This window comes from Oryx dammah, unplaced genomic scaffold, assembly GCF_014754425.2.
Source record: "Oryx dammah isolate SB20612 unplaced genomic scaffold, SCBI_Odam_1.1 HiC_scaffold_11077, whole genome shotgun sequence".
Classification (NCBI taxonomy): Eukaryota; Metazoa; Chordata; class Mammalia; order Artiodactyla; family Bovidae; genus Oryx; species Oryx dammah.
Window position 1 is genome coordinate 187250 of NW_024080471.1, and position 27944 is coordinate 215193.

General features: G+C 39.4%; 1 protein-coding gene across 1 annotated transcript in view; it reads left to right on the top strand.

Annotated features, from left to right (window-relative positions):
- LOC120860510 (monocarboxylate transporter 9) overlaps positions 1-27944 on the top strand; it is a 46374-nt gene that overhangs the window by 11424 nt on the left and 7006 nt on the right. The window contains exons 2-3 of the mRNA XM_040236344.1: positions 6011-6154; positions 25568-25663. Coding sequence (XP_040092278.1) covers positions 6011-6154; positions 25568-25663 — 240 coding nt within the window. The remainder of the gene's footprint in view (positions 1-6010; positions 6155-25567; positions 25664-27944) is intronic.

The following is a 27944-nucleotide window of genomic DNA, read 5'->3' on the forward strand; positions in this document are numbered from 1 at the left end:
AAAATCCCATGGACGGAGGAGCCTGGTGGGCTGCAGTCTATGGGGTCACTAAGAGTCGGATACAACTGGGCGACTTCACTTTCACTTTTCACTTTCATGCATTGGAGAAGGAAATGGCAACCCATTCCAGTGTTCTTGCCTGGAGAACCCCAGGGATGGGGGAGCCTGGTGGGCTGCCGTCTATGGGGTCGCACAGAGTCGGACACGACTGAAGTGACTTAGCAGCAGCAGCAACAGGGCTTCCCTGGTGGCTTAGATGGTAAAGAATCTGCCCACAATGCAGGAGACCTGGGTTTGATTCCTGGGACGGGTAAGATCCCCTGGAGGAGGGCATGGCAACCCACTCCAGTATTCTTGCTTGGAGAATCTCATGGACAGAGGAGCCCGGTGGGCTACAGTCCACGGGGTTGCAAAGAGTCCGACACGACTAAACAAGCGGGCATGCATACATGCTACCTCTTACCGCCCCACCCCCATCACCTGCTATCCTGAAACCATTCTTCTGTGTTGACTGCCAGCCCTGCTACTGAGCATTTTCAGTTCATGTAAGCAATCAAGATTAATTACCCAAACAGAAGGTAGTAATAGTAATAATGGCTCCTAAACCCCAATACGTATAAAACTATGAGTTCAAGAAAACTTTTCATGGGGTCTTCCATAGTGGTCCAGTGGTAAGACTCTGAGCTTCCAATGCAAGAGGCATGGGTTTGATCCTTGGTAGGGAAACTAAGATCCCATATGCTGCACAGTATGGCCAAAAAAGAAAAACAAAACCAAAAAAAGAAAAAAGAAAACTTTTCACAAAAGACAAAATGAATATGAAGACAGTGATACGTTGTATGTGTGTGTGTTTCCCACTATCGTACTGGCTTCCATTTTACTCTGAAATTATATCCTCCTCACTATTTCCTTATTAAAATATTCCTTCTTCTGCCTTAATGATGAGGCAATGAAAATAGATGGTTATTACATTTAAAAATGTTTTTATTTGTCAAAGTAAAAAAACCGGCAACCCAATGATGATGCTCCTCCCTCTCTTTTTTTCTAAAATTTTACAGATCCCAAGCAGTGGAATCACTGGTTCACATTACAAGTTAACCGACTTTTGTTCCAAAGGTTCCTTCTGCAGAGTAAAACACCTGAAGCCTCATCAATCTTCCCTGAGAGTAGTCATTTGATTTATTTAGTCTCTTGAATGGAAACTAGTCCAATGCTGAGGAGTAATCTGTGGTTTACCATCTTGGAGAACTTGCCTGTTACTGTAAAGAGCTAAACACATAAATGTGTCAGGTTTTGTGGATGTGACTTACTGGTCACTTCCAGCTGTACTTTGCCCTAATTGTTATTGATGAAACCTGGGGCTGTTGTGGTTTAAAGCTGTGTAAATCAAGGCTAGAAATACCCTGGTTCTGAGGATGAGAATAAAATAATTTGTTCTAAACCTTTAAGCACCAAAATGAGCATAAATGTCATGTTTTCATCTTCCATAAATTCATTAAGCTACTTAAACTGTGAGATAATACAAAAGTATGTAGGTGTTTTTAAAATATATTTCTAGAAAAACATCAAGGTGCCAATGGAAACACTTCTCAGTTGGGAAGAATGTTGGGCTGACTTTGGCCTTAGCTCTGTCATTGATTAGCTATGGATTCTTGGTCAAATCACATGATCCTTCTAGGCTCCAGTTTCATCATTTTACCTTTAGACCCTTTCCAAGGCCTCTTTCAGCTCTAAAATTCTTTGTCTTTAACCTCTGACATCAGGATTTTTTTTCATTTCAGTTAGCAGCAGTAGATGGTGTGAAAGTAGAGAATTTATTTCTTCTAGTTTCATTCAGGAATAATTGACATAAAGTGCTGTATAAGTTTAAGGTGCATAGCATGATTTAACTTATATTTATCATGAAATGATTACCACAGTAAGTTTAGTGAACATCCATCTTTTCGTATATGCACAGCATTAAAGACATAGAAAACATTTTTTTTCCCTATCATTATGTTTTAGTTTAGTGAACATCTAACATTTTATATATGGACAGCTTTAAAGAAGTAAAAAAAAAATTTTTTCCTTGCAATGAGAACTGTGAGGATTTACTCTCTTAACAACTTTCATATATAAACACAACAGTGTTAATTATATTTATCATGTTGTACATTTCAACCCTAGTGCTTATTTATCTTATAACTGAAAGTTTGGACCTTTTGACCACTGTCCTCCAGTTCTTCCTCCCTCTACCCTCTACCTCTGGTAACCACATACTTGATTTCTCTTCCTCTGAGCTTTTGTGTTGGCTTGTTTGTTTTTGAAGTATAACTGACTTATAGCACCATGTCAGTTCTAATACACAGCATAGTGATTTGCTATTTCGATGTGTTTTTAAGTGAGCTTCCCTGGTGGCTTAGATGGTAAAGGATCAACCTGCAATGCAGGAGACCTGGGTTTGATCCCTGGGTTGGGGCAATCCCCTGGAGGAAGGCATGGCAACCTCCAGTATTCTTGCCTGGAGAATCCTCATGGACAGAGGAGCCTGGTGGGCTACAATGTATGGGGTCGCAAAGAGTTGGACACAACTGAGCAAATAAGCACAGCACAGCACATGTTTTTAAATGATCACCATAACAGGTGTAATTACACTATGTTACCATACCAAGACACTCTACAATTATTGACTGTATTCCCCACGCTCTACATTTCATACCTGTGACTCATTTATTTTGTAACTGAAAGTTTGCACCTCTTGATTTCCCTGATCCATTTTTCTCTCCCCCTACACCACTCCCCTCTGGCAACCACCAGTTTGTTCTCTGTATCCATGACTATTTCTGTTTAGATTTGTTTGTTCATTTTACTTTTTTAGGTTACACATATAAGTGAAATCATACAGTATTTGTCTTTGTCTGACTTATTTCACTTAGTGTAATACTCTCTAGGTCCATCCATACTGTCACAAATAGCAAGATTTCATTCTTTTTGATGGCTGAGTAACATTCCATTGTGTGTGTGTATATATATACACACACACACACACATACCACATCCATTTATCTATTAATGAGCACTTAAGTTGGTTTCATATCTTGATTATTGAAAATAATGCTGCACTTAACATGGGCATGCATATATCTTTTCGAATTAGTGTTTTTGTTTTCTTTGAATAAAGACCCAGGAATGAAATTGCTGGATGTTATGGTAGTTCTATTTTTAAGTTTTTGAGGAATCTCCGTATTGTTTTCCACTGTGGCTACACCAATTTACATTCTCACCAACAGTGTATGAGGGTTCCCTTTTCTACACATTGTAACCAGCACTTATTTGTTATCTTTTTGATAAAGTCAGTCAGGTGTGAAGTGAGACTTTCTTTAAAACCAGTTTCAATTTGCTTTTCATTTGTTAAAAGAATCTCTGCTTGCTTCTTTCTTAAGCTTCAGTTGTTTCAAAGACTCATTTATTAGACAGCATGATAAAAGAATTTATCACAAAATGGATAATAATATCACATATCTTATAAAGTAGTGATTTTGACTGTACATGCTATGAAATGTATTGCCCTTCATCCCACTCCCAGCTTTTGAAACTCTGGGTTTCCTTGTAGAATGCACATGCCTTAAGGAGCATAAATTTAAAGACCTACTTTGAGGGTGAAACTTGAACCTTTTCAAGTATGCCAGTTACAATCTCTGTTTCAATTCCGTGTGACTGTTGAGTTTGTAAACACTGACTCTCAATGTCAGTACAATTTAGTAAAGAGCAGAAAAGGGTCACGACTTTATCCATTTATGAAATTTGACTCTTAAAATCGTTTCTATTTTTGAAGTATCTAAGTGTTTCTTTTTGGGTATACACATAGCTCAATAACTCAACTGTCAGATAAAAAGTATGGTCTTTCAAATGGCTTTTCCTCCTAAAACACTGGGGTATAATATTCTCCTCTGTCATGTAAATATATCACTTTTCTTCTCTGTACTGGTTCACAGAAGAGGGCCTGAAATGACCAGGGAGGAATGTGGGATGTCTGTGGGCTTTAAAAGCTGGTAGTATCTCAGTGGAGAAGGCAATGGCAACCCATTCCAGTACTCTTGCCTGGAAACTCCCATGGACGGAGGAGCCTGGTGGGCTGCAGTCCATGGGATCGCTGAGGGTCGGACATGACTGAGCGACTTCTCTTTCACTTTTCATTTTCATGCATTGGAGAAGGAAACGGCAACCCACTCCAGTGTTCTTACCTGGAGAATCCCAGGGATGGGAGAGCCTGATGGACTGCCATCTCTGGGGTCGCACAGAGTTGGACATGACTGAAGCAACTTAGCAGCAGCAGCAGTATCTCAGTGATCATAACCTAGTCTTAAATATGTGCTTAGCACGTTGTTGACTGGGGGATTTTTGCAGAAACTAATCCCTGTGGCCATAATACACTATATGTATGTCTCCAGTTAATAACGTGTTGAATAAGAATGGGCCTGGTATTGGTAAGCATGGGCCTGTCAGATTGTCAGATCCTGGTTCCACCACTTACAAGACTGTGGATGGATGACACCGTCTCTCCATTTGCATTTTCTTAAAAACTTTTAAGATATGTACAGAAAAGTGTACATGTCATGAGAGGATAGCTCTGTGATTTTCTTCTTCTTCTTCTTTTTTTTTTTTTTTACAAACCAGACAGACTCATGTAATGAGCACATTCACATCCAGAAACAGGATGTTATAGCACCTAGAAGTTGGGCTGCGTTCCCTTCTGGATACAGCTCCCTAACCCCTACCAAAGATAACTGCTGTCCTGACTTCTGACTAGATTAGTTTTGCCTCTTTTTGTACTGAGAAGGATTAAGTACTGGGACTTCCCTGGCAGGTCCAGTGGTTAAGACTTGGCCTTCTAACGTAGTGAGTGTGAATTTGATCCCTGGTTGGGGAGCTAAGATGCCACGTGCCTTGTGGCCAAAAAAACCAAAAAAAGGTAAAACAGAACAATATTGTAACAAATTCAATAAAGACTTTAAAAATGATCCGCATCCAAAAAAATCTTAAAAAGTGCTGAAAATAATTGAGATTACCCAGCGTGTTCTTTTTTCCCGTTGGGCCTTCCACTCTGCATTCATTCGTGAGATTACTGCTGCATTGCTGTTGCTGGTGCAGCTGTAGATGACTCATTCTCATGCTTTATCATAGTCCGTGGTTTGAACCTACTCATACCTTCTGACAAACTCATGCCTGGGTGAGTAGGGTCAAAGCATTGCCACTGCACCCCCACCCCACCCCAAACCCCTGCCGGAACATTCTCTAGGAGGGGAGTAACCTCACTCCTCACTTTGTCTCTCTATAGGGTTGCTATTGACTGCATTGAGTCAATCATCAAGTTTATTTTTGTCATCAGTTATATGACGGGTCTTGTGCTGGATGGGAGCTAGGGATAGAAAAGATGTATCGCCTGTCTAGGAGACCAAAATCCTCAGAAGAGTGTGATGGTTAAGATGGTGGGCTCAAGGAACTTCCCTGGTGGTCCAGTGGTTAAGACTCTGTGCTCCCAGTGAGGGGGCACAGGTTGGATCCCTGGTCAGGGAACTAAGATCTCACATGCCATATGGCATGCTACAAAAAAAAAAAAAAAAACCACCAAAACTGGTGGACTCAAAGAGTCAGACAGTCTGGGTTTTAATTTCTTTATTGCTACTCTGTGGCTGCTGCTGTTACCCTCGTTGAGAATTTAATAAAGTCTGACTCCAGAACCCCAATTTCTTAACTATGTAACCTTACTCTTCTGCAAGTTTAATTTCCTTATTAAAAAAAAAAAAAAAAACGAGGATAACAAAAACACCTAGCTCCCAGGAATGCGGTGAAGTGAGATTGTTTATGTGAAATAGCAGGGTGTCCAACCCATAGTGAATATGCAGTGGCTTATTGTTATTTTGTTGTTTTATGATGGAAAGAATCATTTTAAACTTCCCATGGGATGGATAATAGGATTGTGGAGAGGAGGTTGCTGGTAAATAAGTGAAGGTTTCATTTATGATTTTAGGTCCTGTCTGCAGCGTGTGTGTCTCATCTTTTGGAGCGAGAGCCGTGACAATCTTCAGTGGCTTCCTGGTGGCAGGAGGCCTGATGTTGAGCAGTTTTGCCCCCAATATCTACTTTCTGTTTTTTTCCTATGGCATTGTTGTAGGTAAGAAATCTGGTCACTATGACACTTTTCTAAGCTTTCAGAGTTAAATGTCGTTTTAATGAATGACATTAATGTAAGGAGTGAAAATGCTCAGGAATAATTCACTTTCAAACCACTGCTTTGCCAAAAATTGTTGCTTTAATGAAATGCCCACCCAGTGAATTACAGTATTTCAAGGGATAAGTGTGTTTAACAATGCGCACTATGTTTTCTTGCAAGGCATGGGAAGGGTTTTTTTAAATTTTAGCACTTGTCTCTCTAGCACAACAAAGGAAAAGAGAGAGGGAAGAGTGAAACTTAGATGTCACTGACACCTGCCATTTCTCACCAATGTAGGAAGTGGTCCCTTTCATATCGGTTGGCTGAACAGGGCTGTGTTGAACCATTTGTGTTCTAAACATCCTGCTGTTCCGCAGTAGCTGTCACCAGGGCCTCAATCACAAGGTCATAGCAGAAGTAAAAAGTAGATTTTAAAGTACATCATAATAATGATTGTTTTTGTGAAATATAAGGCATGAGCAGACAAAACCGACTGGTTAATGATGATCTTGGTTATAGGAGAGGAAAGGGTATAGGACTCGGGGCCTGAGAACACTGACAGTTTTGGGGGAAATACTTTTGTGATGTATTGTACTTGTTGTCTTCTGTGTTAAACATCACCAGACTCATGATTCCTAGGAGCTGTTGGCAGGGAATTTTTTAAAAACACCAGCTTTCAAAGTTTCTTCTGAATGTCTGAAAGACTTAATTATTTTTCCTTCTAAATGTTAAAAATGTATTTTGTAAATCAGATAGTCACTTTCAAATATATCATTTCTGTAAATCCAAATGTTCAGCTATTAGATTTTTTAAAAAACAATACACCAGTGTTATATAAATTGGAGGGGAATCAGTTGAAATAAAGTATAGGCAGAAGTTGTTCTAGTTTTTCATATTCAGTTTGAATACATAGAAATGTGTATTAGTCACGTAGTAATATTTTATTATTCATTTATTTCTTACTTTTGGCCACGCCACACAGGCTGCAGGTTCTTAATCTCCTGACCAGGGATGGAACCTGGTTTCTTACCAGTGAAAGTGGAGTCCCAACCACTGCACCACCAGGGAATTCCTTAAATATTATATTTTAGATTGTAAAAATATTATGCCCACTCTTATTATTTGCTGCTGCTGCTGCTGCTAAGTCGCTTCAGTCATGTCCGACTCTGTGTAACCTCATAGACAGCCTCCCACCAGGCTCCCCTGCCCCTGAGATTCTCCAGGCAAGAACACTGGAGTGGGTTGCCATTTCCTTCTCCAATGCATGAAAGTGAAGTCACTCAGTCGTGTCCGACTCTTGGCGACCCCATGGACTGCAGCCTACCAGGATCCTCCGTCCATGGGATTTTCCAGGCAAGAGTACTGGAGTGGGGTGCCATTGCCTTCTCTACTCTTATTATCTATTAAAATGTAATTGAATATTTGTTTAAGTAATGAAATGGTTAAGAAATAATTTAAGTTATAATCAGAGGAACATAAGTTATACATCTATAGGAAAATTGACATTTTCCAAATAAAATTCCAATAAAAGGCTAAATAACCTCAAACATTTGATGTAAAGAATGGGCTATTCCTGATTAACATGTTTTTGCTTTACTGTCAGAAAAGTTACAACACATTTGATAAATGTATGTCGAGAGCCTATTTTCTAGACAGGAGTTCTGTAGTACCATCTATATGACATTGGTTCAGAAGTGGTGCCAAAATTCTTAGAACACAGCGTATTTGGGTGGAGGAAGACATGCCTTTCAATGCTGACACAGCTAATTAATAGGAGGAGAGGCTTCAAGGGAATAGACTGAAACAGGGGGAAGATCTCATTACTACATGTGGCCGCAAAGGAAAGAGCACAGCTGGGCCGGACATGACCCAGACAGGGACTATAGTTAAGGATTCTGGTGTTTAAAGACTTCAGAGACAAATTCCAGCAAAATGGCTGGTTTGAGTCCAACTTGAAAGAACCTAATTTTGTTGACAACCAATATTCTTCTTTTTCACATAGGAATATTTCCCTAATAATAAATGATGGAAATAATAACCTCTAATATTTGAGTTGATACTGTGTGTTCAGCTCTGTGCTTTATATGCTTCCCTGGTGACTCAGTTGTAAAGAATCTGCCTGCCAAGCAGGAGATAGGGTTAGATCCCTGGGAAAAGGAAGATGCCCTGGAGAAGGAAATGGCAACCCACTCCAGTATTCTTGCCTGGGAAATCCCATGAACAGATGGACCTGGCAGGCTCCATGGGGTCACAGAGAGTCAGACGTGACTTATTGACAAACAATAACACCAACAACTGTACTCTAAGCTCTGTGCTTTATATGATCTCATTCAGTCTTCATATGAACACATTTTACAGAGAGGGAAAGTGAAGCTCAATGAAGTGAGATTACTAACTAAAGCTGCAAAGCTGGGAGACTTGGGGTTAAATCCATTCAGTCTGACATCAGGTCCTGACCTCTTTTATGTGTTTATAATTGTTTTCAATGCTTTTAGAACTCTTAAAGTTTCTTTTGAATTTAACTCCATACTCAGTTTCTACTCAGATCGTAATCTAAATAAGCAGGTTACTTGTTAGTTCTTTGGGAACAGGTTATGTATGTGGTATTTTATATTACCTATTCACTATAGTGTTTATTACAGTTTAATCTGTACATGCAAATATGATCATCTCTGGTGTAAAATTTGAAAATATTCATTGAATAGTCATCTTGAATTCTTTTCTAAAATCATGAAAATAAAAATATTGCTATTTATGCATGGACATTCGATTACTCCTTGTAGGACAAACCCCTTTTAACATAGAAAATTAAATCGTTATGTTATTGGTATGATTTGGGCATTTTCTCCAAAATTTTGGACTAAGCATTTAAAATTTCGTGGGGTTTTACCGTCTCACATGATTTCAGAGTTAAGGTATAGCCTTTGTGAGTACATTCCAAAGTTGTCACTGACTTAAACAAATGATCTAAAGTGGGTGATCCCATAGTATTTGTATTACCATAGATAAAAATGAATTTTTAAAAAGAAAAAATATGAGTGTAGGTTGTCCAAGATTTTATGTGCATTTGATTGTTGGAAGCATATCTAAGGGTATATAGAAAGACAAAGAGAAAATGAACTAAGCCCTATAATTAAATTTCAAATTTTCTGTGGCAATGGAAAGGGCTTTATCAACTAGTACAACTGATTTGGATTTGGCTAATGGTGTTGTAACCTTTCACTAGTTAATCCTGTTCCCTTTCCTCTGTGAATCCATGATCTTCTATTCATTAGATAGGATTTGATACTTTTCTTGATTTACTCTGGGATTCCCTGGTGGCTCAGACAGTAAAGAATCTGCCTGTAATGCAGGAGCCTGGGTTTGATCCCTGATTCAGGAAGATCCCCTGGAGAAGGAAATGGCAACCCAGTCCAGTATCCTTGCCTGGAAAAGCCCATGGACGGAGGAGCCTGGCCAACTACAGTCCATGGGTTGCGAAGAGTCAGACACGACTGAGTGACTTCACTTTCACTTTTTGATTTACTCTACTGGCTGCTGCTGGTGGTGGGCTTGCAGGTCTTCCACATGGCTTTCTCCACTATGGTGACTTTTACTCCCCTGGGCAAAGAGCAGTGTAGAAAGAAGGTTATGCCAAATATCATGTACATGGGCTTCTCACGTGGCACCAGTGGTGAAGGGCTGCCTGCCAATGCAGGAAACACGAGAGACTCAGTTTCGATCCTTGGGTCAGGAAGTTCCCCTGGAGTAGGAAATGGCAACCTACTCCAGTATTCTTGCCTGGAGAATTCCAATGACAGAGGAGCTTGGCGGGCTGCAGTTCATAGGCTTGCAGAGTCGAACATGACTGAGTACCCTCAAGTGCCCACACTGCTGTTGAACCTGTAAGCACCTTGGTGCTCCAATTAAATATTAGGTAAGGTAAAGTCGCTCAGTCGTGTCCGACTCTTTGCGACCCCATGGGCTGTAGCCTACCAGGCTCCTCTGTCCATGGGATTTTCCAGGCAATAGCACTGGAGCAAATTGCCATTTTCCTCTCCAGGGGATCTTCCCGACCCGGGTCTCCCACATTGTAGACAGACGCTTAACCGTCTGAGCCACCAGGGAAGTCGGAACTGGGTAAATAACTGTATGATGTGCCCATGGACTCAGTGGACTCACTGTGAGCAAGACCAGGGCCATGATCCCATGTAGTCCCTGGCTCCCATGAGATCCCACTCTAAGGGGAGGCCATGTAAGTGCCTCAGGCCCCTAGCTAACAGTGCCAGTTCATTTCCTGTGTCCTACCCTGCTCAATGGAGAAGGCAATGGCAACCCACTCCAGTACTCTTGCCTGGCAAATCCCATGGATGGAGGAGCCAGGAAGGCTGCAGTCCATGGGGTTGCTGAGGGTTGGACATGACTGAGCGACTTCACTTTCACTTTTCACTTTCATGCATTGGAGAAGGAAATGGCAACCCACTCCAGTGTTCTTGCCTGGAGAATCCCAGGGGTGGGGGAGCCTGGTGGGCTGCCGTCTCTGGGGTTACAGAGTCGGATACAACTGAAGCGACTTAGCAGCAGCAGCAGCACCCTGCTCAAAGGCATCCCACTGTCTCTAGTGTATGATACCTAAATAAGTGATTGTAGTTCTCTTCGGGGAATGATCCAAGATGTTATTATCTATATATTTGTCACAGTGTTTTTTGCAATGTCTTCCTTCTGGAATCCTGGCCACTCCTTCACGTAACGGAAGCTGGGGCAGAAAACAGGTCTATGGGGACTTCTCTGGCACTCCAGGGGTTAAGACTCTGCGCTTCCATTGCAGAAGGACAGAGTTCAATCCCTGTTCGGGGAACTAAGATCCTACATGCAGCATGGCCAAAACATAAAAACAAAAACAGTCACAAGTCTGATTAAAAAAAGAGCAAAACAAGCTATGTCTGAAGATTGTATATGACTCTGATTTAGCAACAGATTCTGAATCTCTGTGGCTAGGAGAAAATTATAAGCTCAGGAGATACAGGTTCTATGAGTTTGTGCAAAGCTCTTGATCTCCAATAGTGACTGTCTCCTCATCTGTGAAGGCAAACTAAGAAACCTGCATCACACAGGTCTTGTAAGGACTAGGTGAAATCAGGCAAAATAAAAATAAGATATATAAGAATGTTGAGTTGGATTTCAACAGCAAAAAATCAGTTGAAGTTTTCATTTCAATAATTATTTTGTAATTTCCAATCATTTTAAATAATTAAAATTTTTTCAAGTTTTAATTTCAGTAATTAAAAAGTCACTCACTGTAGTAATAATTGGACCTCTTTGCTGGCAGATTATTAACAGTTCTTATCATGGTTGACTTCTTTGTGGTTTTATTTTGTCAGTAAGCTCAGAGTATAGGGCTCATAGAATATTCATGGGATAAAGAAATGGGAATTTAATGAACAATGACACTTTCATCTGTTCCCATTGAAAGCAGAGTATCCAGTTGAAAAGGAAGTGACAGGAAATTATAAGTTGAGACTGTGTATTATGAATTCCTTTAAAAAAAAACAAGAAAGATTCAGTCTAACGATACATATATTGAGCACCCATTCTGTGCAGTATTCTAAGCATTCTCTTTCATCTGGAATGAACTAGATGGTCTCTTGAGAAAGGCAGTATGGCATACACAGGAGCAAGGACTAACAAGTAGGTTCTGGAGTTGGACCATGTGGGTTAATCTTACTTGCTAGCCGCATGGACTACACACAAGTTACATACTGTTTTCTCATTTTTTGAATGGAACATATCAATGGTATCTACCTTAGAAGGTTTTGTGGATGGATGAGTATTTTGCCGAAAGTTTTCACTTTCGTCTCAGGTTCAAGGGATTTGTTAACAAATAAGGCACTCATTGTATACAAATAAATAATACAAATATTTATTAGAATTATCTATCTTACTTTCAATATACTGACATTAAAAGAGAAATAGAGCAGAGGATACATCACCAAATTAAGTTTTGACCAACATCGAGAGTTAATCAGCGCTGAGAAGTCCCGTGTCACCGCACATCTGGAGTCCCATTGGGAAGGAGTCCCATTGGGAAGGGGTCCCAGGCAGCGCATCCGCTCTGTGGGTGAGACTTCAAAGATTGCAGTTTGGGGTTCCTGCTTATAATCCCAGGACGGTAGCAGACTGATATCATCCTCAATCTGTGACCAAATTGCAGCTCTGGTTTCCGGTTAATGCTGTTTGTTTTGTTGTGTAAAAATTGGAATATAGGTAAGCCTGGGGCTTGGTTGGCCAGGCCCCCTCCAGGGGCTCAACAATCTCAGGATTTCTCCCCCATCTTATCTATGGTGCTACGAGTCTTGCAGTCACAGCAGGCAGTCACTCCCAGGTAGGACAGTATCCAGGCAGCTTAGAAGCAAGGCCAGAGGCCTGCTCTGCTTTGTCTCTGAAACCTAAACAAGACTATTTTTAAAATTTCCCTAATAATGAGTTTTCCAAATTTGCTGGCATATTGAGTGCAGCACTTTCACAGCATCATCTTTCAGGATTTGAAATAGCTCAATTGGAATTCCATCACCTCCATTAGCTTTGTTCGTAGTGATGCTTTCTAAAGCCCACTTGACTTCACATTCCAGGATGTCTGGCTCTAGGTGAGTGATCACACCATCATGATTATCTGGGTCGTGAAGATCTTTTTTGTACAGTTCTTCTGTGTATTCTTGCCACCTCTTAATATCTTCTGCTTCTGTTAGGTCCATACCATTTCTGTCCTTTAGCCCATCTTTGCATGAAATGTTCCCTTGATATCTCTAATTTTCTTGAAGAGATCTCTAGTCTTCCCCATTCTGTTGTTTTCCCCTATTTCCTTGCATTGATTGCTGAGGAAGGCTTTCTTATCTCTCCTTGCTATTCTTTGGAACTCTGCATTCAAATGGGAATATCTTTCCTTTTCTCCTTTGCTTTTTGCTTCTCTTCTTTTCACAGCTATTTGTAAGGCCTTCTCAGACAGCCATTTTGCTGCTTTGCATTTCTTTTCCATGGGGATGGTCTTGATCCCTGTCTCCTGTACAATGTCGTGAACCTCCGTCCATAGTTCATCGGGTACTCTGTCTATCAGATCTAGTCCCTTAAATCTATTTCTCACTTCCACTGTAAAATCCTAAGGGATTTGATTTAGGTCATACCTGAATGGTCTAGTGGTTTTCCCTATTTTCTTCAATTTAAGTCTGAATTTGGCAATAAGGAGTTCATGATCTGAGCCACCGTCAGCTCCTGGTCTTGTTTTTGCTGACTGTATAGAGCTTCTCCATCTTTGGCTGCAAAGAATGTAATCAATCTGATTTCGGTGTTGACCATCTGGTGATGTCCATGTATAGAGTCTTCTCTTGTATTGTTGGAAGAGGATGTTTGCTATGACCAGTGCATTCTCTTGGCAAAACTCTCTTAGCCTTTGCCCTGCTTCATTCATTTGAGAAAGCTCAAACTACCGCACAATTGCACTCATCTCACACACTGGTAAAGTAATGCTCAAAATTCTCCAAGCCAGGCTTCAGCAATACGTGAACCGCGAACTTCGAGATGTTGAAGCTGGTTTTAGAAAAGGCAGAGGAAGCAGAGATTAAATTGCCAACATCTGCTGGATCATCGAAAAAGCAAGAGAGTTCCAGAAAAACATCTTTTTCTGCTTTATTGACTATGCCCCTTTGACTGTGTGGATCACAATAAACTGTGGAAACTTCTGAAAGAGATGAGAATACCCGACCACCTGACCTGCCTCTTGGGAAACCTGTATGCAGGTCAGGAAGCAACAGTTAGAACTGGACATGGAACAACAGACTGTTTCCAAATAGGAAAAGGAGTACATCAAGGCTGTATATTGTCACCCTGCTTATTTAACTTATATGCAGAGTATGTCATGAGAAACGCTGGGCTGGAAGAAGCACAAGCTGGAACCAAGATTGCCTGGAAAAATATCAATAACCTCAGATATGCAGATGACACCACCCTTATGGCAGAAAGTGAAGAGGAACTCAAAAGCCTCTTGATGAAAGTGAAGGAGGAGAGTGAAAAAGTTGGCTTAAAGCTCAACATTCAGAAAATGAAGATCATGGTGTCTGGTCCCATCACTTCATGGGAAGTAGATGAGGAAACAGTAGAAACAGTGTCAGACTTTATTTTAGGGGGCTCCAAAATCACAGCTGATGGTGATTGCAGCCATGAAATTAAAAGACGCTTACTCCTTGGAAGGAAAGTTACGACCAACCTAGACAGCATATTCAAAAGCAGAGACATTACTTTGTCAAGAAAGGTCCGTCTAGTCAAGGCTATGATTTTTCCTGTGGTCATGTATGGATGTTAGAGTTGGACTATGAAGAAAGCTGAATGCCAAAGAATTGCTGCTTTTGAACTGTGGTGTTGGAGAAGACTCTTGAGAGTCCCTTGGACTTCAAGGAGATCCAACCAGTTCATCCTAAAGGAGACCAGTCCTGGGTGTTCATGGAAGGACTGATACTGAGGCTGAAACTCCAATATTTTGGCCACCTCATGCGAAGAGTTGACTCATTGGAAAAGACCCTGTTTCTTGGAGGGATTGGGGGCAGGAGGAGAAGGGGGTGACCGAGGATGAGATGGCTGGATGGCATTACCGACTCAATGGACATGAGTTTGGGTGAGCTCTGGGAGTTGGTAATGGACAGGGAGGCATGGTGTGCTGCGATTCATGGGGTCACAAAGAGTCGGACATGACTGAGTGACTGAACTGAACAATGAGTTAATGAAATGAGTATTGGTTAGCATAACCATCGTTACCAGTTTTGTGACCTTGGAAGATTATTTAACCTCTCTGAGCGGTTCCATTTGTATTCTTAAGAAATGAGACTAATAAGACTTCTCAGAGATATTGTGACTATTCATGAAATAAGGTGTGTAGAGAGGTACAAAGGTGTTTAATGCATACTTGTTCCTTTCTCCTTATATTCCTTTCTAAGGAAAGACCTTTCTAAGACCTCTTAGTTTAAGACCACAGCAGTAGATTTTTGCAACTGAAGAAGCTCTATTGAATCAGAAATATTTGTATAACAGATGAAATAATATGAAAAAATTAAGTCATGTAGTATGTTTATAATGTAAAACATCAAAAATAATATTGACGTGTATTAATTGGCATAATTCTGTTTTACCGTTTTAAAAAAATACCATTTGGAAATGGAAGATTATCTTGTTTTTGTTTGTACCTGGAATAAAATGACAGCTTGCTTGGTTTTCAAGTGGCTCTATGTCACACTGCCAACAAACCCAGGAATTCAGGCTCCTGTTTTCTCAAAAACTTTCCTAAAATCAGGAAAACCAGGGACTTCCCTGGAGGCACTGTATGCTTCCAGTGCAGGGGGTGCAGGTTCCATCCGTGGTCAGGGAGCTAAGATCCCACAGGCCGTGCAGCCAGAAAACATAAAACAGAAGCAATACTGTAAGAAATTCATTACAGACTTTAAAAATGGTCCACATTAAAAAAATTAGAAAAAACAAAGTGTAGTGGGAGATGGGGAGGAGTGGGAGCAGGGACGCAATATTCCATTAATGAATTGCTCAAGCTTGTTCCCAATTAATTTTCTTTGCTTTTCTGAAAAACAACTGAAAAAATCAATTTCTTGCAGTCTCTTTTCTTCATACTGATACTTGGCTACCCGGTTACTGTTTTCTTAATAATATCTTCTCGATTTTGGAAAAATTCAATTTTTTCTTCCTTCATTTTCTTGGTCATATCTTCATAGTCCATTGAGCTTGAGGAGGGCATAGCCCACATTCATAGACAATCTCATTCTCCTCTAGTGATGGCAAATTGTGTAAAGGTCATTTTCTGGATATTCACTTTAGCAGTTAGACTTTTAGAAGCCTTTTTTGGTTTGTTTGTGATGGTTATGCCTAAAGATCTCCTTTTGTCTCTCGTGGATGTTCAGTTATAATAAGGAACTCTGATTTTCTCATTAGTCTCAGGCAATATAGCTATGTAATTCCATAATACTCAGGTGAAAACTGAAAAAATATATCAGTATAATGTCTATTTCAGGATATTTTATTATAGTCCAAGCACAGATACTAAAATATTTTACATTTTTTAAATGTCTCGTAATCTTTGCAACTAACCTATGAGATTGTTTTAAAGATAAGGAAACTGAAAGTCATACAGCCAGTAAGTGTTAGAGTTGAGATTTGAATCCATACCTGCTTGATCCCAAACCTGTGCTTTTGACCAGCTAATGTTATGTTCAGAGTACTCGTGTTAAGCATATAAAGTTTGTGCTTTAATCAAGCCTGTATAAAACCATGGCAATCAGAAAGCTAGCCAGTTGCTTAAACTTTTAAACTTTTTCCATGCGGATGTTTTAGGCTAGAAGCATAACCAATAATTGCATTTGGATGCTCTAAACTTATCTTTTTTAGCATCTGAAGTTCCATTCTCACAAATTCATTTCTTAAAGTAGATATTTCTGGAATACTATATGCAATTGCCTACCTTAACCTTTGATCAAGATGATAAATCCTTCTGGCTCAGCTATTTTAAGAGGTGCTCAAATGCTTGTTCCGGAACATGGAGAGGGGGCATTCTCCCAAATGAGACGAGAGACTTGTCTCCCGAGAGACAAGTCCTTACACACGGTGACTAGCTGTTCTAGTTTGCCCAGGATGAAGGGTTTTCCAGGATACCAGACTTCTAGTGGCCAAACCGAGAAAGTCCTAGGTGCTACCCCTGACCCCTATTTCACACGTAGAATCTGGATTCTGTAACTTGACCCTCATCACTTTTGAAGATTGCTGTATTAAAATGAACTAGTACTAAACCATTTCCTTTCTGTAAAGATAATACTGCAGGGAGAAATTTTCATAGAAGATACAGGGGCTCGATAGATGTCCGTTAAGTTAGTTTAAAATAATTCATAAACAATTTTCAAAATGTGTGCACAATTTCCAATATTTTGTTGCTTGTCCTCTTAAAATAAATGAAAATTCCATTCAGTTATATAGTCTTCTGATATACATATCTCTTATCAGTTTAATTGGTCTGGGTGTTTTTTAGTTGTAGATAAGGACTAAAAAAACTGAAGGGGACTTCCCTGGTGGTGCAGTGGCTAAGACTCCGTGCTCCCAATGCAAAGAGACGAGGTTTAATCCCTGGTCAAAAATCTAGATCCCAAGTGCTGCAACTAATACCCAGCACAACTAAATAAATAAATACAAATTTTTTTTTTAATTTAAGAAAAATGAGAAAATGAGGCTGTTTAGTAAGATTTGCTCAGACCATCACCCCATAATGCATACAAGTTGTAAATCCTTTTTTCAAACCATATAATTCTAATTCTCTATTTCTAAAGATTCTATTCTGTTACATGAATTATTGTGAAATAAAATAATCTTTAATATTTTTTAAGCTAAGATGTATTTTCTGGCCTAAGTTAAAAAAATCAGCACAATTTAGTTGGAAAGCAGACATAAGATACTTTAAAAATATATATATATTCACACAGCATGCATGTATGTAGCTTGTGTATGTTTGTTATATAAATAGAGAAAAGGAGAGAGAAAAATGCAAGAAAGAGTGACAGCCAGAGTAAGAATAGACAGAAATGGTTGAAATTAGCCAATGTAACTTAAAATTGGGAATTCAAATGAAGTTGATGGGAAAAAGAAGAAGAATAACTTTAACACTCTGTGCCAGGCTCAGACCTGGAACCAGGAGGCTGAAATGAATAAGACACAGCCTGCCCTCAGGTAGTGGCTTGGCTCATTGTCTAATTGGGGGATGAGACTTGTAAATATGTAACTCGTAACATAGCAAAATTAAGTGCAGTAATAAAATGAAAGCAACGTTCAGTGCAGGTATAGTATGTCGGGGGGTGGGGGCATGGAAGAAGGCTTCATGCAGGAATTGGTGCTTGAGCTAAGTCTACAAGGGCAGGTGGGATGTGATCAGGTGGGCACAAGTTGGGGGAGTGAGCATGGTGGGAGGACATTCCAGGAGCTCAAATGTCAGGGGCATGAGATATAGTGGATAATAGGGGTCTTTTTCGGGATATTTGCTTAAGAAACACACAGATCCTGAGTGGAATTGCAAATATGTCAAAGCTTTGTTTGCTTTATAAATAAGATCATCTATACCAATTTTTTCAGATTCCATATAGATCCAATAATATACGGTATTTGTATTTCCCTTTCTGACTTTAGTCTGTATGACAGTATCGAGGTCTATCCACATCTCTTCAAATGATAGAAATAAAGAGACAGACATAACGAACAAGCATAGAGATACCAAAGCAGAAAGGGGGAGTGGGGTGAATTGGGAAACTGGGATTGACATATATACATTACTATGAATAAAATAGATAACAAATGGGAACCTACTTTATAGCACGGGAAACTCTACTCATTGCTTTGTGGTGACCTAAAATGGGAAGGAAATCCAAAGAGAGGATATATGTAAATGTATAGCTGATTCACTTTGGTGTACAGCAGAAACTAACACAGGCTTCCCTGGTGGCTTAAACGGTAAAGAATCTGCCTGCAGTGCAGGAGACATTGGTTCAATCCCTGGGTCCGGAAGATCCTCTGGAGAATATTCCAATTCTGAAATATAAAACCTGAAATAAAAATATAAAAAATAAATTTGTAAAAAAGCTTGATTTGCAGCAGAGACCTGATGATGAAGGGTCTTAATGCAGGAGAGTGATGTGATGAGAACTGTATGATAATTAGAAGATAGATTGGTGGACAGAGTACTGGAGGCTGAGACAGCAATGAGGAAGCCATTTGTTCGGAACAGAAAAGATCTGGAGGAGATGAATTGAGGCAGTGGCAGTCCACAGAGTGAGAGGTTGATAATTTAAGCAGTAGGTGTGATAACGAACTTGATGTCTGGGGGAGGAGATGAAGGAAAAAAGGCCTCTGAGGTTATGGTCTACCCAGAGATATGTGAAATAAACATAAGGTATGGAAAAGAAATGTAAGAACATGTAAATATGTTTCAGTTCAGTTCAGTCACTCAGTTGTGTCCGACTCTTTGCAACCTCATGGACTGCAGCACACCAGGCTTCCCTGTCCATCACCAACTCCTAGAGCTTGCTCACACTCATGTCCATCGAGTCGGTTATGCCATCCAACCATCTCATCCTCTTTCATCCCCTTCTCCTCCTGCCTTCAATTTTTCCCAGCATCAGGGTCTTCTTCAAGGAGTCAGTTCTTCACATCAGGTGGCTAAGGTATTGGAGCTTCAGCTTCAGCATCAGTCCTTCCAATGAATATTCAGGATTGATTTCCTTTAGGATTGACTGGTTAGATCTCCTTGCAGTGCAAGGGACTCTCAAGAGTCTTCTCCAACACCACAGTTCAAAAGCATCAATTCTTCGGTGCTCAGCTTGCTTTATGGTCCAACTCTCACATCCATCCGTGACTACAGGAAAAACCATAGCTTTGACTAGACGGACCTCTGTTGGCAAAGTAATGTCTCTGCTTTGTAATATGCTGTCTAGGTTGGTCATAGCTTTTCTTCCAAGGAGCAAGCGTGTTTTAATTTCATGGCTGCAGTCACCATCTGCAGTGATTTTGGAGCCCCAAAAAATAGTCTCTCACTGTTTCCATTGTTACCCCATCTATTTGCCATGAATTGGTGGGACCAGATACCATGATCTTAGTTTTCTGAATGTTGAGTTTTAAGCCTACTTTTCTACTCTCCTCTTTCATTTTGATCAAGAGGCTCTTTAGTTCTTATTTGCTTTCTGTCATAAGGGTGGTATAATCTGCGTATCTGAAGTTATTGATATTTCTCCTGGCAGTCTTGATTCCAGCTTGTGCTTCATCCAGCCCACCATTTCGCATGAGGTACTCTGCACAGAAGTTAAATAGGCAGGGTGACAATATACAGCCTTGACATAATCCTTTCCCAATTTAGAACCAGTGTGTTGTTTCATGTCTGGTTCTAACTGTGGTTTCTTGACCTGCAGACAGATTTCTTAGGAGGCAGGTAAGATGGTCTGGTATTCCCATCTCTTTCAGAATTTTCCACAGTCTATTGTGATCCACACAGTCAAAGGCTTTGGCATAGTAAATAAAGCAAAAGTAGGTGTTTTTCTAGAATTGTCTTGCTTTTTTGATGATCCAACATATGTTGGCATTTTGATCTCTGGTTCCTCTGCCTTTTTAAAATCCAGCTTGAACATCTAGAAGTTCATGGTTCATGGACTGTTGATACCTTGCTTGTTGAATTTTGAGCATTATTTTGCTAGCGTGTGAAATGAGTGCAATAGTTTGAACATTCTTTGGCATTGCCTTTCTTTGGGTTTGGAATGAAAACTGACCTTTTCCAGTCCTGTGGCCACTGTTGAGTTTTCCGAATTTGCTGGCATATTGAAAGCAGGATTTTAATAGCATCATCTTTTAGGATCTGAAATAGCTCAACTGGAATTCCATCACCTCCCCTAGCTTTGTTCGTAGTGATGCTTTTAAGGCCCACTTGACTTCACCTTCCAGGATGTCTGGCTCTAGGTGAGTGATCACACTATCATGGTTATCTGGGTCATGAAGATCTTTTTTGTATAGTTCTTCTGTATATTCTTGCCACCTATGTTTATGTTTAGTTTCACCTATATTAAGTAAAAGATAGCAATTATATTTTACTAATGATTATGCTTTGAATTGTTAGTAGTATAGATATTTCATTTAAAAAATTATTATGCTATACTGGAGGTTGATGCTCAAAATTTTTTCACTGGTCACAGTCTAATCAGAAATGATTTGAGACCAAGAAAGGCTTTATCTTTATGTATTTATTCTTTTCATTAGAGTATAGTTGATTTATAATGTTGTGTTAGTTTCAGATATACAGCAAAGTTAATCAGTTATGCATATACATATACCTACTCTTTTTTAGATTCTGTTCCCATATAGGCCATTACAGAATACTGAGTAGTGTTCCCTGTGCTATACAGAAGATCCTTATAAGTTATCTATTTTATATATAGTAGTATATATATGTCAGTATTGATTTCCCAATTTATCCCTCACTCCCCAAGGAAGGCTTTAAGGCAGCGGTTCCAAATTTTCTGTTCTTCAGACTCTACACTCTTTTATTTAGAACCCCAGTTCAGTTCAGTTCAGTCGCTCAGTTGTGTCTGACTCTGCGATCCCATGAACCGCAGCACACTAGGCCTCCCTGTCCATCACCAGCTGCCAGAGACTACCCAAACCCAAGGAACCTTTAATTATGTGGATTATACTTATTTAGACTTACTTTGTTACTGTATTAACAGTTGAGAAATTTTAAAGTATTTGTTTAGTAATTCATTTAAAGATAATAATAACAAATCCAGCAAAAATACCATGTGCTATGCTGTGTTCAGTTGCTTCAGTCGTGTCTGACTCTTTGTGACCTTATGGACTATGGCTTGCCAGGTTCCCTTGTCCATGGAATTCTCCAGGCCAGAATGCTGGACTGGGTTGCCATGCCCTCTTCCAGGGGATCTTTCCTACCTGGGGACTGAACCCGCATCTCCTGTGTCTCCTGCATTGCAAATGGATTCTTTACCCACTGGGAATTCTTTACCTGGGAAAAGTCAGGTTCTTTACCTGGGAAGGGCATTAGTAACATACTTATTACAAAAACTAATTCTGTTTTCCAAAACAAAACAAAGTTTAATGAGAAGAATGGCATTGTTTTACATTTTTGCAAATTTCTGTAACATCTGGTTTCATGGAAGGAATCTGGATTCTCTGATCTGTTCAGTACTCAAATCTGTTGTAATATGTTGTTTTTGTTTTTTGTTTTTTTTTGATTGAAGTGTGTGAAGAAAATATCACACAAAGGTGTAATTGGAAAAGGGAGAGGTTTATAATACTCTCCTCACGTCACTGTAGATACTTTTCTTTGCTCCTATTCAGAAACTTGATATATGATAGTTTTCCAAGGGTTAATTGCAATATGGAAATTGAAACCACATCAGTATACTTTTCATGCTTTGTAATATTAAATCAATTTATTTAGATCTGTAACTTTGACTAGGTCAGCATTCAAGTCTGATTTTGTAACATTGTGAATTGGATATGTGAAAAATATTGGTTCTCTGAGTTAGGCAGGAACTTTAAAATGTTGACATATTTTCTTAAACAACAGCTAAAAATATCACTTCTGTTAGTATCACCAATAGGCTTGTCAGGCGAGTATATGCTCCTCGGTTCTGTCTCGTCACAACAAAGATTTGGAGTGATGGAAATTAAAGCCCCCCTCGGCGTGTCACAGCTCTCGGGTCTTAGACCGTGTTATAGCTCTCAGGTCTCGAATGGACCGTGTTATAGCTCTTAGACAAATCAGTGTTACAGCTCTATTTTATTTAGATAATAGCAGGAAAATCCATCCTTGAGGCGTAAGGGCAAGTTGACCCAAAAACACGAAGAGAAGAGCTCCCCAGCATACAGGAGAGAGAGAGAAGCCCTCAGCCCTTTGGATCCTCTTTTTATATGTCTTTTCTCCCCCTGGGCCTGCCCTGTGTAAATTGGGCTAGCCAGGAGTGTTGTTTGGTTTACCTGAGGTCCTCACTCCGGTCCTCGGACCTTCCTTTGTTCAATTTTCGAGGGCTTTTCTCTTCCTTGTCTTTTAGCCACCACCATTCTGGACTCCTGTTGCCTATTCTAAGTACCTAACAGGCTCATCAGAAAATATTGGGGGTCAAATCACGGTGTTAGATACAAGTTTCAAAAAATTCTAATTTTTACTGGAAAATTCTAATTTTATCATTGGTAACCATTATTGTCAGTTATTTTTCTTGCTTGTTTTCAAGAAAATGTCTGCGCAACATATAAGTCTGAGTAACCATAGTTTGTCTATCAGACATTCTTTCAAATACATGCAGGGTTACGTGGAAAATTTGGCTACTTTAGCTGGCTACTAAAACAGTTGAGTAATTACTTTTTCTTGCCTTAATTGTTGCAATTCAGATGAAGCATTTAAAAAATTTTTATTTGTTTGTTTTTACTGTGAATGAGTGGTGATGAAGCATATAAGATAAGAAGGTGGATACCAATACCTTGATTTGTACTAAGGCTCTTCCAGTTTTACTCACCATCTCTTTTGTACCAATAGCATAAATGTGAACAGAGTGGGAAAAAAGCTGAAAATATATTAGTATCATTATGAAAATAGTTCTGACTTCATGCACTCTGAGAAAGACCTTGAGGGCTATCTCCTTAATAACTGATGGTTTAAGGTCATCCTAATCCTGATCTGGGAAAGTGTCATGTCACCTGTGTTTTGAAAAGTTTAGAGAAAAAGCATTTAAAATTTCTGCTACATTAAAAAAAAGTGAGGTGATCTTATCTGAAACCCATGACTTGAAATAACTTTTAAAAATTTCTTTCTTTTTAGTCTAAGGGAAAACATTTAAAAGTTACTGTTTTAACTTTTCTGGCATTGGCAAATAGAAATGTCCTTTTAATGGAGCCCTGATAACCAAATTACCCAAAAGTAAATTCATTCCCTCTCCAAAACTTTTTGAATTACAATTTTAATTAAGGGTGGCATTTTTTTTGGTTTCACAAAACTGATTGTTCAGGAACAGGTCTTATTTTATTGAAGTATATTATATGTGATAATGATAAGTATGTAAGTCAATCCAATTCATGTTTTAGTTTATGAGATATAGTATCTCTTCCCTTAAATCATACAAAAGGGTGCTGTATTTTAAAAAATTCATAATATTTAAAGTGTAATTATTTTAATCTACCTTGTTTCTTTAAGAGTACTTTTTAATACAGTCATGGATGATCATCTGAGTCTTGAGTTGTCTTAAGCGCTAATTTCATAAAATGTTTATGCAGCATATTTGTTAAACTCATGTATTCTTTCTAATCATAGTCCAGGTGGCAATCGAAAGTAATGAAAATGACTTTAATAACTCACCTAATGAGTCATGGTTAAAATTAGTTTTTAGACAATGGCTTTTATGTTGTTTATAGAGTGACCCTCAAGAACGGATGATATTGCAGAAAGAGGGCACATTTATAAGTTAGAAGTCAGAGGAATGCTTTATGGAAAACAAAACTGGGGATATTAGATCCTTAATAGGGAGAAAAAGATTAAGCTAACAGACAAGAGCCTTAAATATTGCCCTAGGGTCTAAAGAAAGGGATATTGGGTTGTAAGGTATTATTTTCCTAATCATAAAAGAATTTCAAATTCACAGAGAAATAAAGAATAGTATAGCAAGGAACCATATGAGCACCTCTTAAATGTAACTGTTGTTAATATATTATTATATTTTCTTCCACTTTTTTCAAAGAGATTTTAAGCTAAAGACATGACGTTTTATTCCTATATAAAACAATTTGCATCTGTAAAAGATTAAAACTTACAAATACACATTTTACAGTGATGGGATGATCTGAGAGCCCCAGAAGCCTTTGTTTTGTAGACTGGATGTGCCAAGCTGTGAAGTCTAGCAAAATCACTTGGAATGATGAAGGGGATTTTATAAAATTGTTTAGAGGACTTAGAGGAGGAAGAACACTGAGCTGAGGATAAATATGTGGAAGATAGCCAGAGAGAGATAGTTAATGGAGAATTTTGGTTAAATTTTGCTATTTGGTGGGTGATTTAACCATTTTCTCTATCTCTCCATAATGTCTTAATTTAAATTTACATTACTCCTTTGTGCTTTAGAAATTGGATTTTTTTGACTGACCTTAAGGGTGGTGGGTGGGAGTGAAAACCGAGGCTGGCCAAAATGTGTTCGTTGGAGCTGCACCGCTAACGTCAGAGGGATCTAGGAACACATAGTTTGAAGAGTTTTAGCCAATCAGTAACAGAATGTCCTATTAGAGTTATTTATTTATTTTACAAATACATTTTTTTATTGGAGTATAATTGCTTTACAATGTTGTGTTAGTTTTTGCTATACAACAGTGTGAGTCAGCCATATGTATACATCCCCCTCACTTAAGATATATCGAATTCTATATAAGATATATAGAATTACATATATATCCCCTCCTCTTAAGCCTCCCTCCCACCCCTCCCCCATCCCACCCATCTAGATCATCGCAGAGCATTGAGCTGAGTTCCTGTGCTATATAACAGCATCCCATTAGCTATCTATTGGTAGTGTATATACATCAATACTAATCTATCCATTCGTCCCACCCTCCCCACCCCTTGTGGGTGTTCAAACACAGGTCTGTTCTTTACATCTCCATCTCTTTTCCCTCCCTACACATTGGTTCATCAGTACCAATTCTCTAGATTCCATATACATGCGTTAATGTACAACGCTTGTTTCTCTCAGAGTTATTTAATTACCCCTCTTTGTTTCTTGCATTGAAATAATACAGTCTGCCTTAATTTATGCAATGTCTTCTTGTGTGTAGGTCTTGGATGTGGTTTATTATACACTGCAACGGTGACCATCACGTGCCAGTATTTTGACAGCCGTCGTGGCCTTGCCCTTGGCCTGATTTCAACAGGTACATTTTCAATATAAGTACAGCACTGCCACTCTTCAGCCTTGTAATCAAAGTTGAAAGTTACCAAGCACAGATAGGTTTAACCAACCACCCCACATCTACCACTCAGGAGCATAACTTTTTTTTTTTACTCTAATCCTAGAAGGAAATTATCTTCCACTGTAAATATGGGTGTAGCTTTCAAAACACACTAAAGATACATACATAAAAAAAGCTGGGGCATTAGATGTCCAATATAACATAGGAAAAGAAAACTTATGGGTCCAATAATTTGAGAATCACATCCTGGTGAGATCCTTGCTAAAAGAAGCAGACAGCACTTAAGAAAAGTACCTGAACCCTGAGAAAGACAGGAGAAATGAAAGGAAAATGGAGATCCTTTAGGCCACTGTCAAGAAGACCAATGCTGATACCTCTCCGACTCCATTTATTGTGGAACTTAGTTTTTCTAAAGTACTGATTTGTGAATACATCCAACTAGTCTATATGCATATCCAAATGACAGACTGTTTATCCTTATTATTCCTTTAATAATCAAGACCATCACTGGGTGGGAGGCAGAGTGTAAGTATAAAACCTTCTGGATTTCAAGTCTCTGATATTTTTGAGTAGTGTTTTATTTTTCAGATGTATTTTTTTTTCTAAGCCATTTAGAGAACTTATCAAAATTTCTGTGGCCAATATTTTATGAGTTTGTTTAGGAGATAAAGTGTCCAGGCTTACTGAAACTTGTACGTTTACATTGCTACTTGCTAATGGGTGGCTATTCCTGAGAGGTCAGACTTTCCGATAAGCTGAATTACTTCAGTAGTGTATCTGGCAGCAGGATCCAAACTAATGTTTTGTTCCCGAGGCCAGTGCAGCAGAGTGACTCCAGATCAGATTAAATTAAGCTGGATATTTACCCGAGGTGGTTTAAGAAAGCTTTACCAGGTAAGAAATGTGAATCATGGCCCAGGAGGAGAGAGGACCAGGGTCTGAGGGCATGGTTAAAGTAGAACTGAGAGAAGAAAGAGAAAAAACAAAGAGATGGAGAATCCAGAGCAGTTCATTAGCAGTCTAAAGAACTGACAGCATCTTCCACAAGTGTGGGGAGGACTATGAGACAGGCATGGCACCTTAAAGGACAATAGTTCTTACCAATACTGTATTTTTTTTGACCATGCAGCATGCGGGATCTTCCCTAACTAGGGATCAAACCTGTGCCCCCCAGCATTGGGAGTTTGGACTCTTAACCACTGGGCCACCAGGGAAGTCTCACCTATACTGTATTTTTTTTTTTTTTTTTTTTGTAAAGGCACTGTAATGTAGTGACAAACCCAGACTCTGAGGCCAAATCACTGTTTTGAATCCTCTTTCACTCAGTAGCTGCCTGGTGAGACAGACAAGTTACCTAACTGTTCCGTGAAATTAACTGTTAAACCTCAGTTTTCTGAACTATAAGATGAGGATAATAATAGTTTCCATCTATTGGACTCTACCCTGTACAGCCTGTATTGGCCCAGCTTCATGACTGAAGAAAGAACCCAGTGACATGTGAGTAGGTATAAGTGAAGCAGGCACTGGTCAAGCAGGGGATGTACAGAGAGCAGGAGAACAGCCACTTTGAGTGACCTGAGCATACACCATCCCCCTGGGGTATTAGGAATATTAAAGGAGCATATGCATAAGGCACATGGCAAGGGCTGTAAAAGTGTTAGCTATTAAAACTATCACCTAGGTTTCCCTTAACATCCAGATGTATCTGGGATGAAGGTGTTAGAAATCGTATGCTGAGAGAGTTGCTCTTGCTTTCCATTCCATCTAAAGAGGAAACCATAAGGGCCTGGACCTTAGCACACTGAACCAAAATGGACTGACTGTGGACAATCCAGATTTGGCAGAATTAGGGAGTTTTCAGTAGCAACACATAGGAAGCCAGGTGAGGCAGAAATCAGGGAGCAGTATGAATCCACTATCTTAGTCTGTTCAGGCTGCTCTAAAGTATCTTAGACTGAGCGGTTTATAAACAACAGAAATGTATGTCTCAGAGTTATGAGACTGGCAGTCTGAGATCAGGGTGTCAAGGTTAGCTGGGCTGGGTTCTGGTGAGAGCCTTCTCCTAGGTTGCAGACTGTCATCTTCTTCCTTTGTCCTCATATTACAGAACAGAAGAAGAGGGAGCTCTCTGGGGTTCTCTTTAATAAGTGCATTCATTCCATTCATGGGGGCTTCACCCTTTGACCTAATCACCTCCCAAAGGCCATACCTACTAATTCCATCATGTTGGGGGTTAAGATTT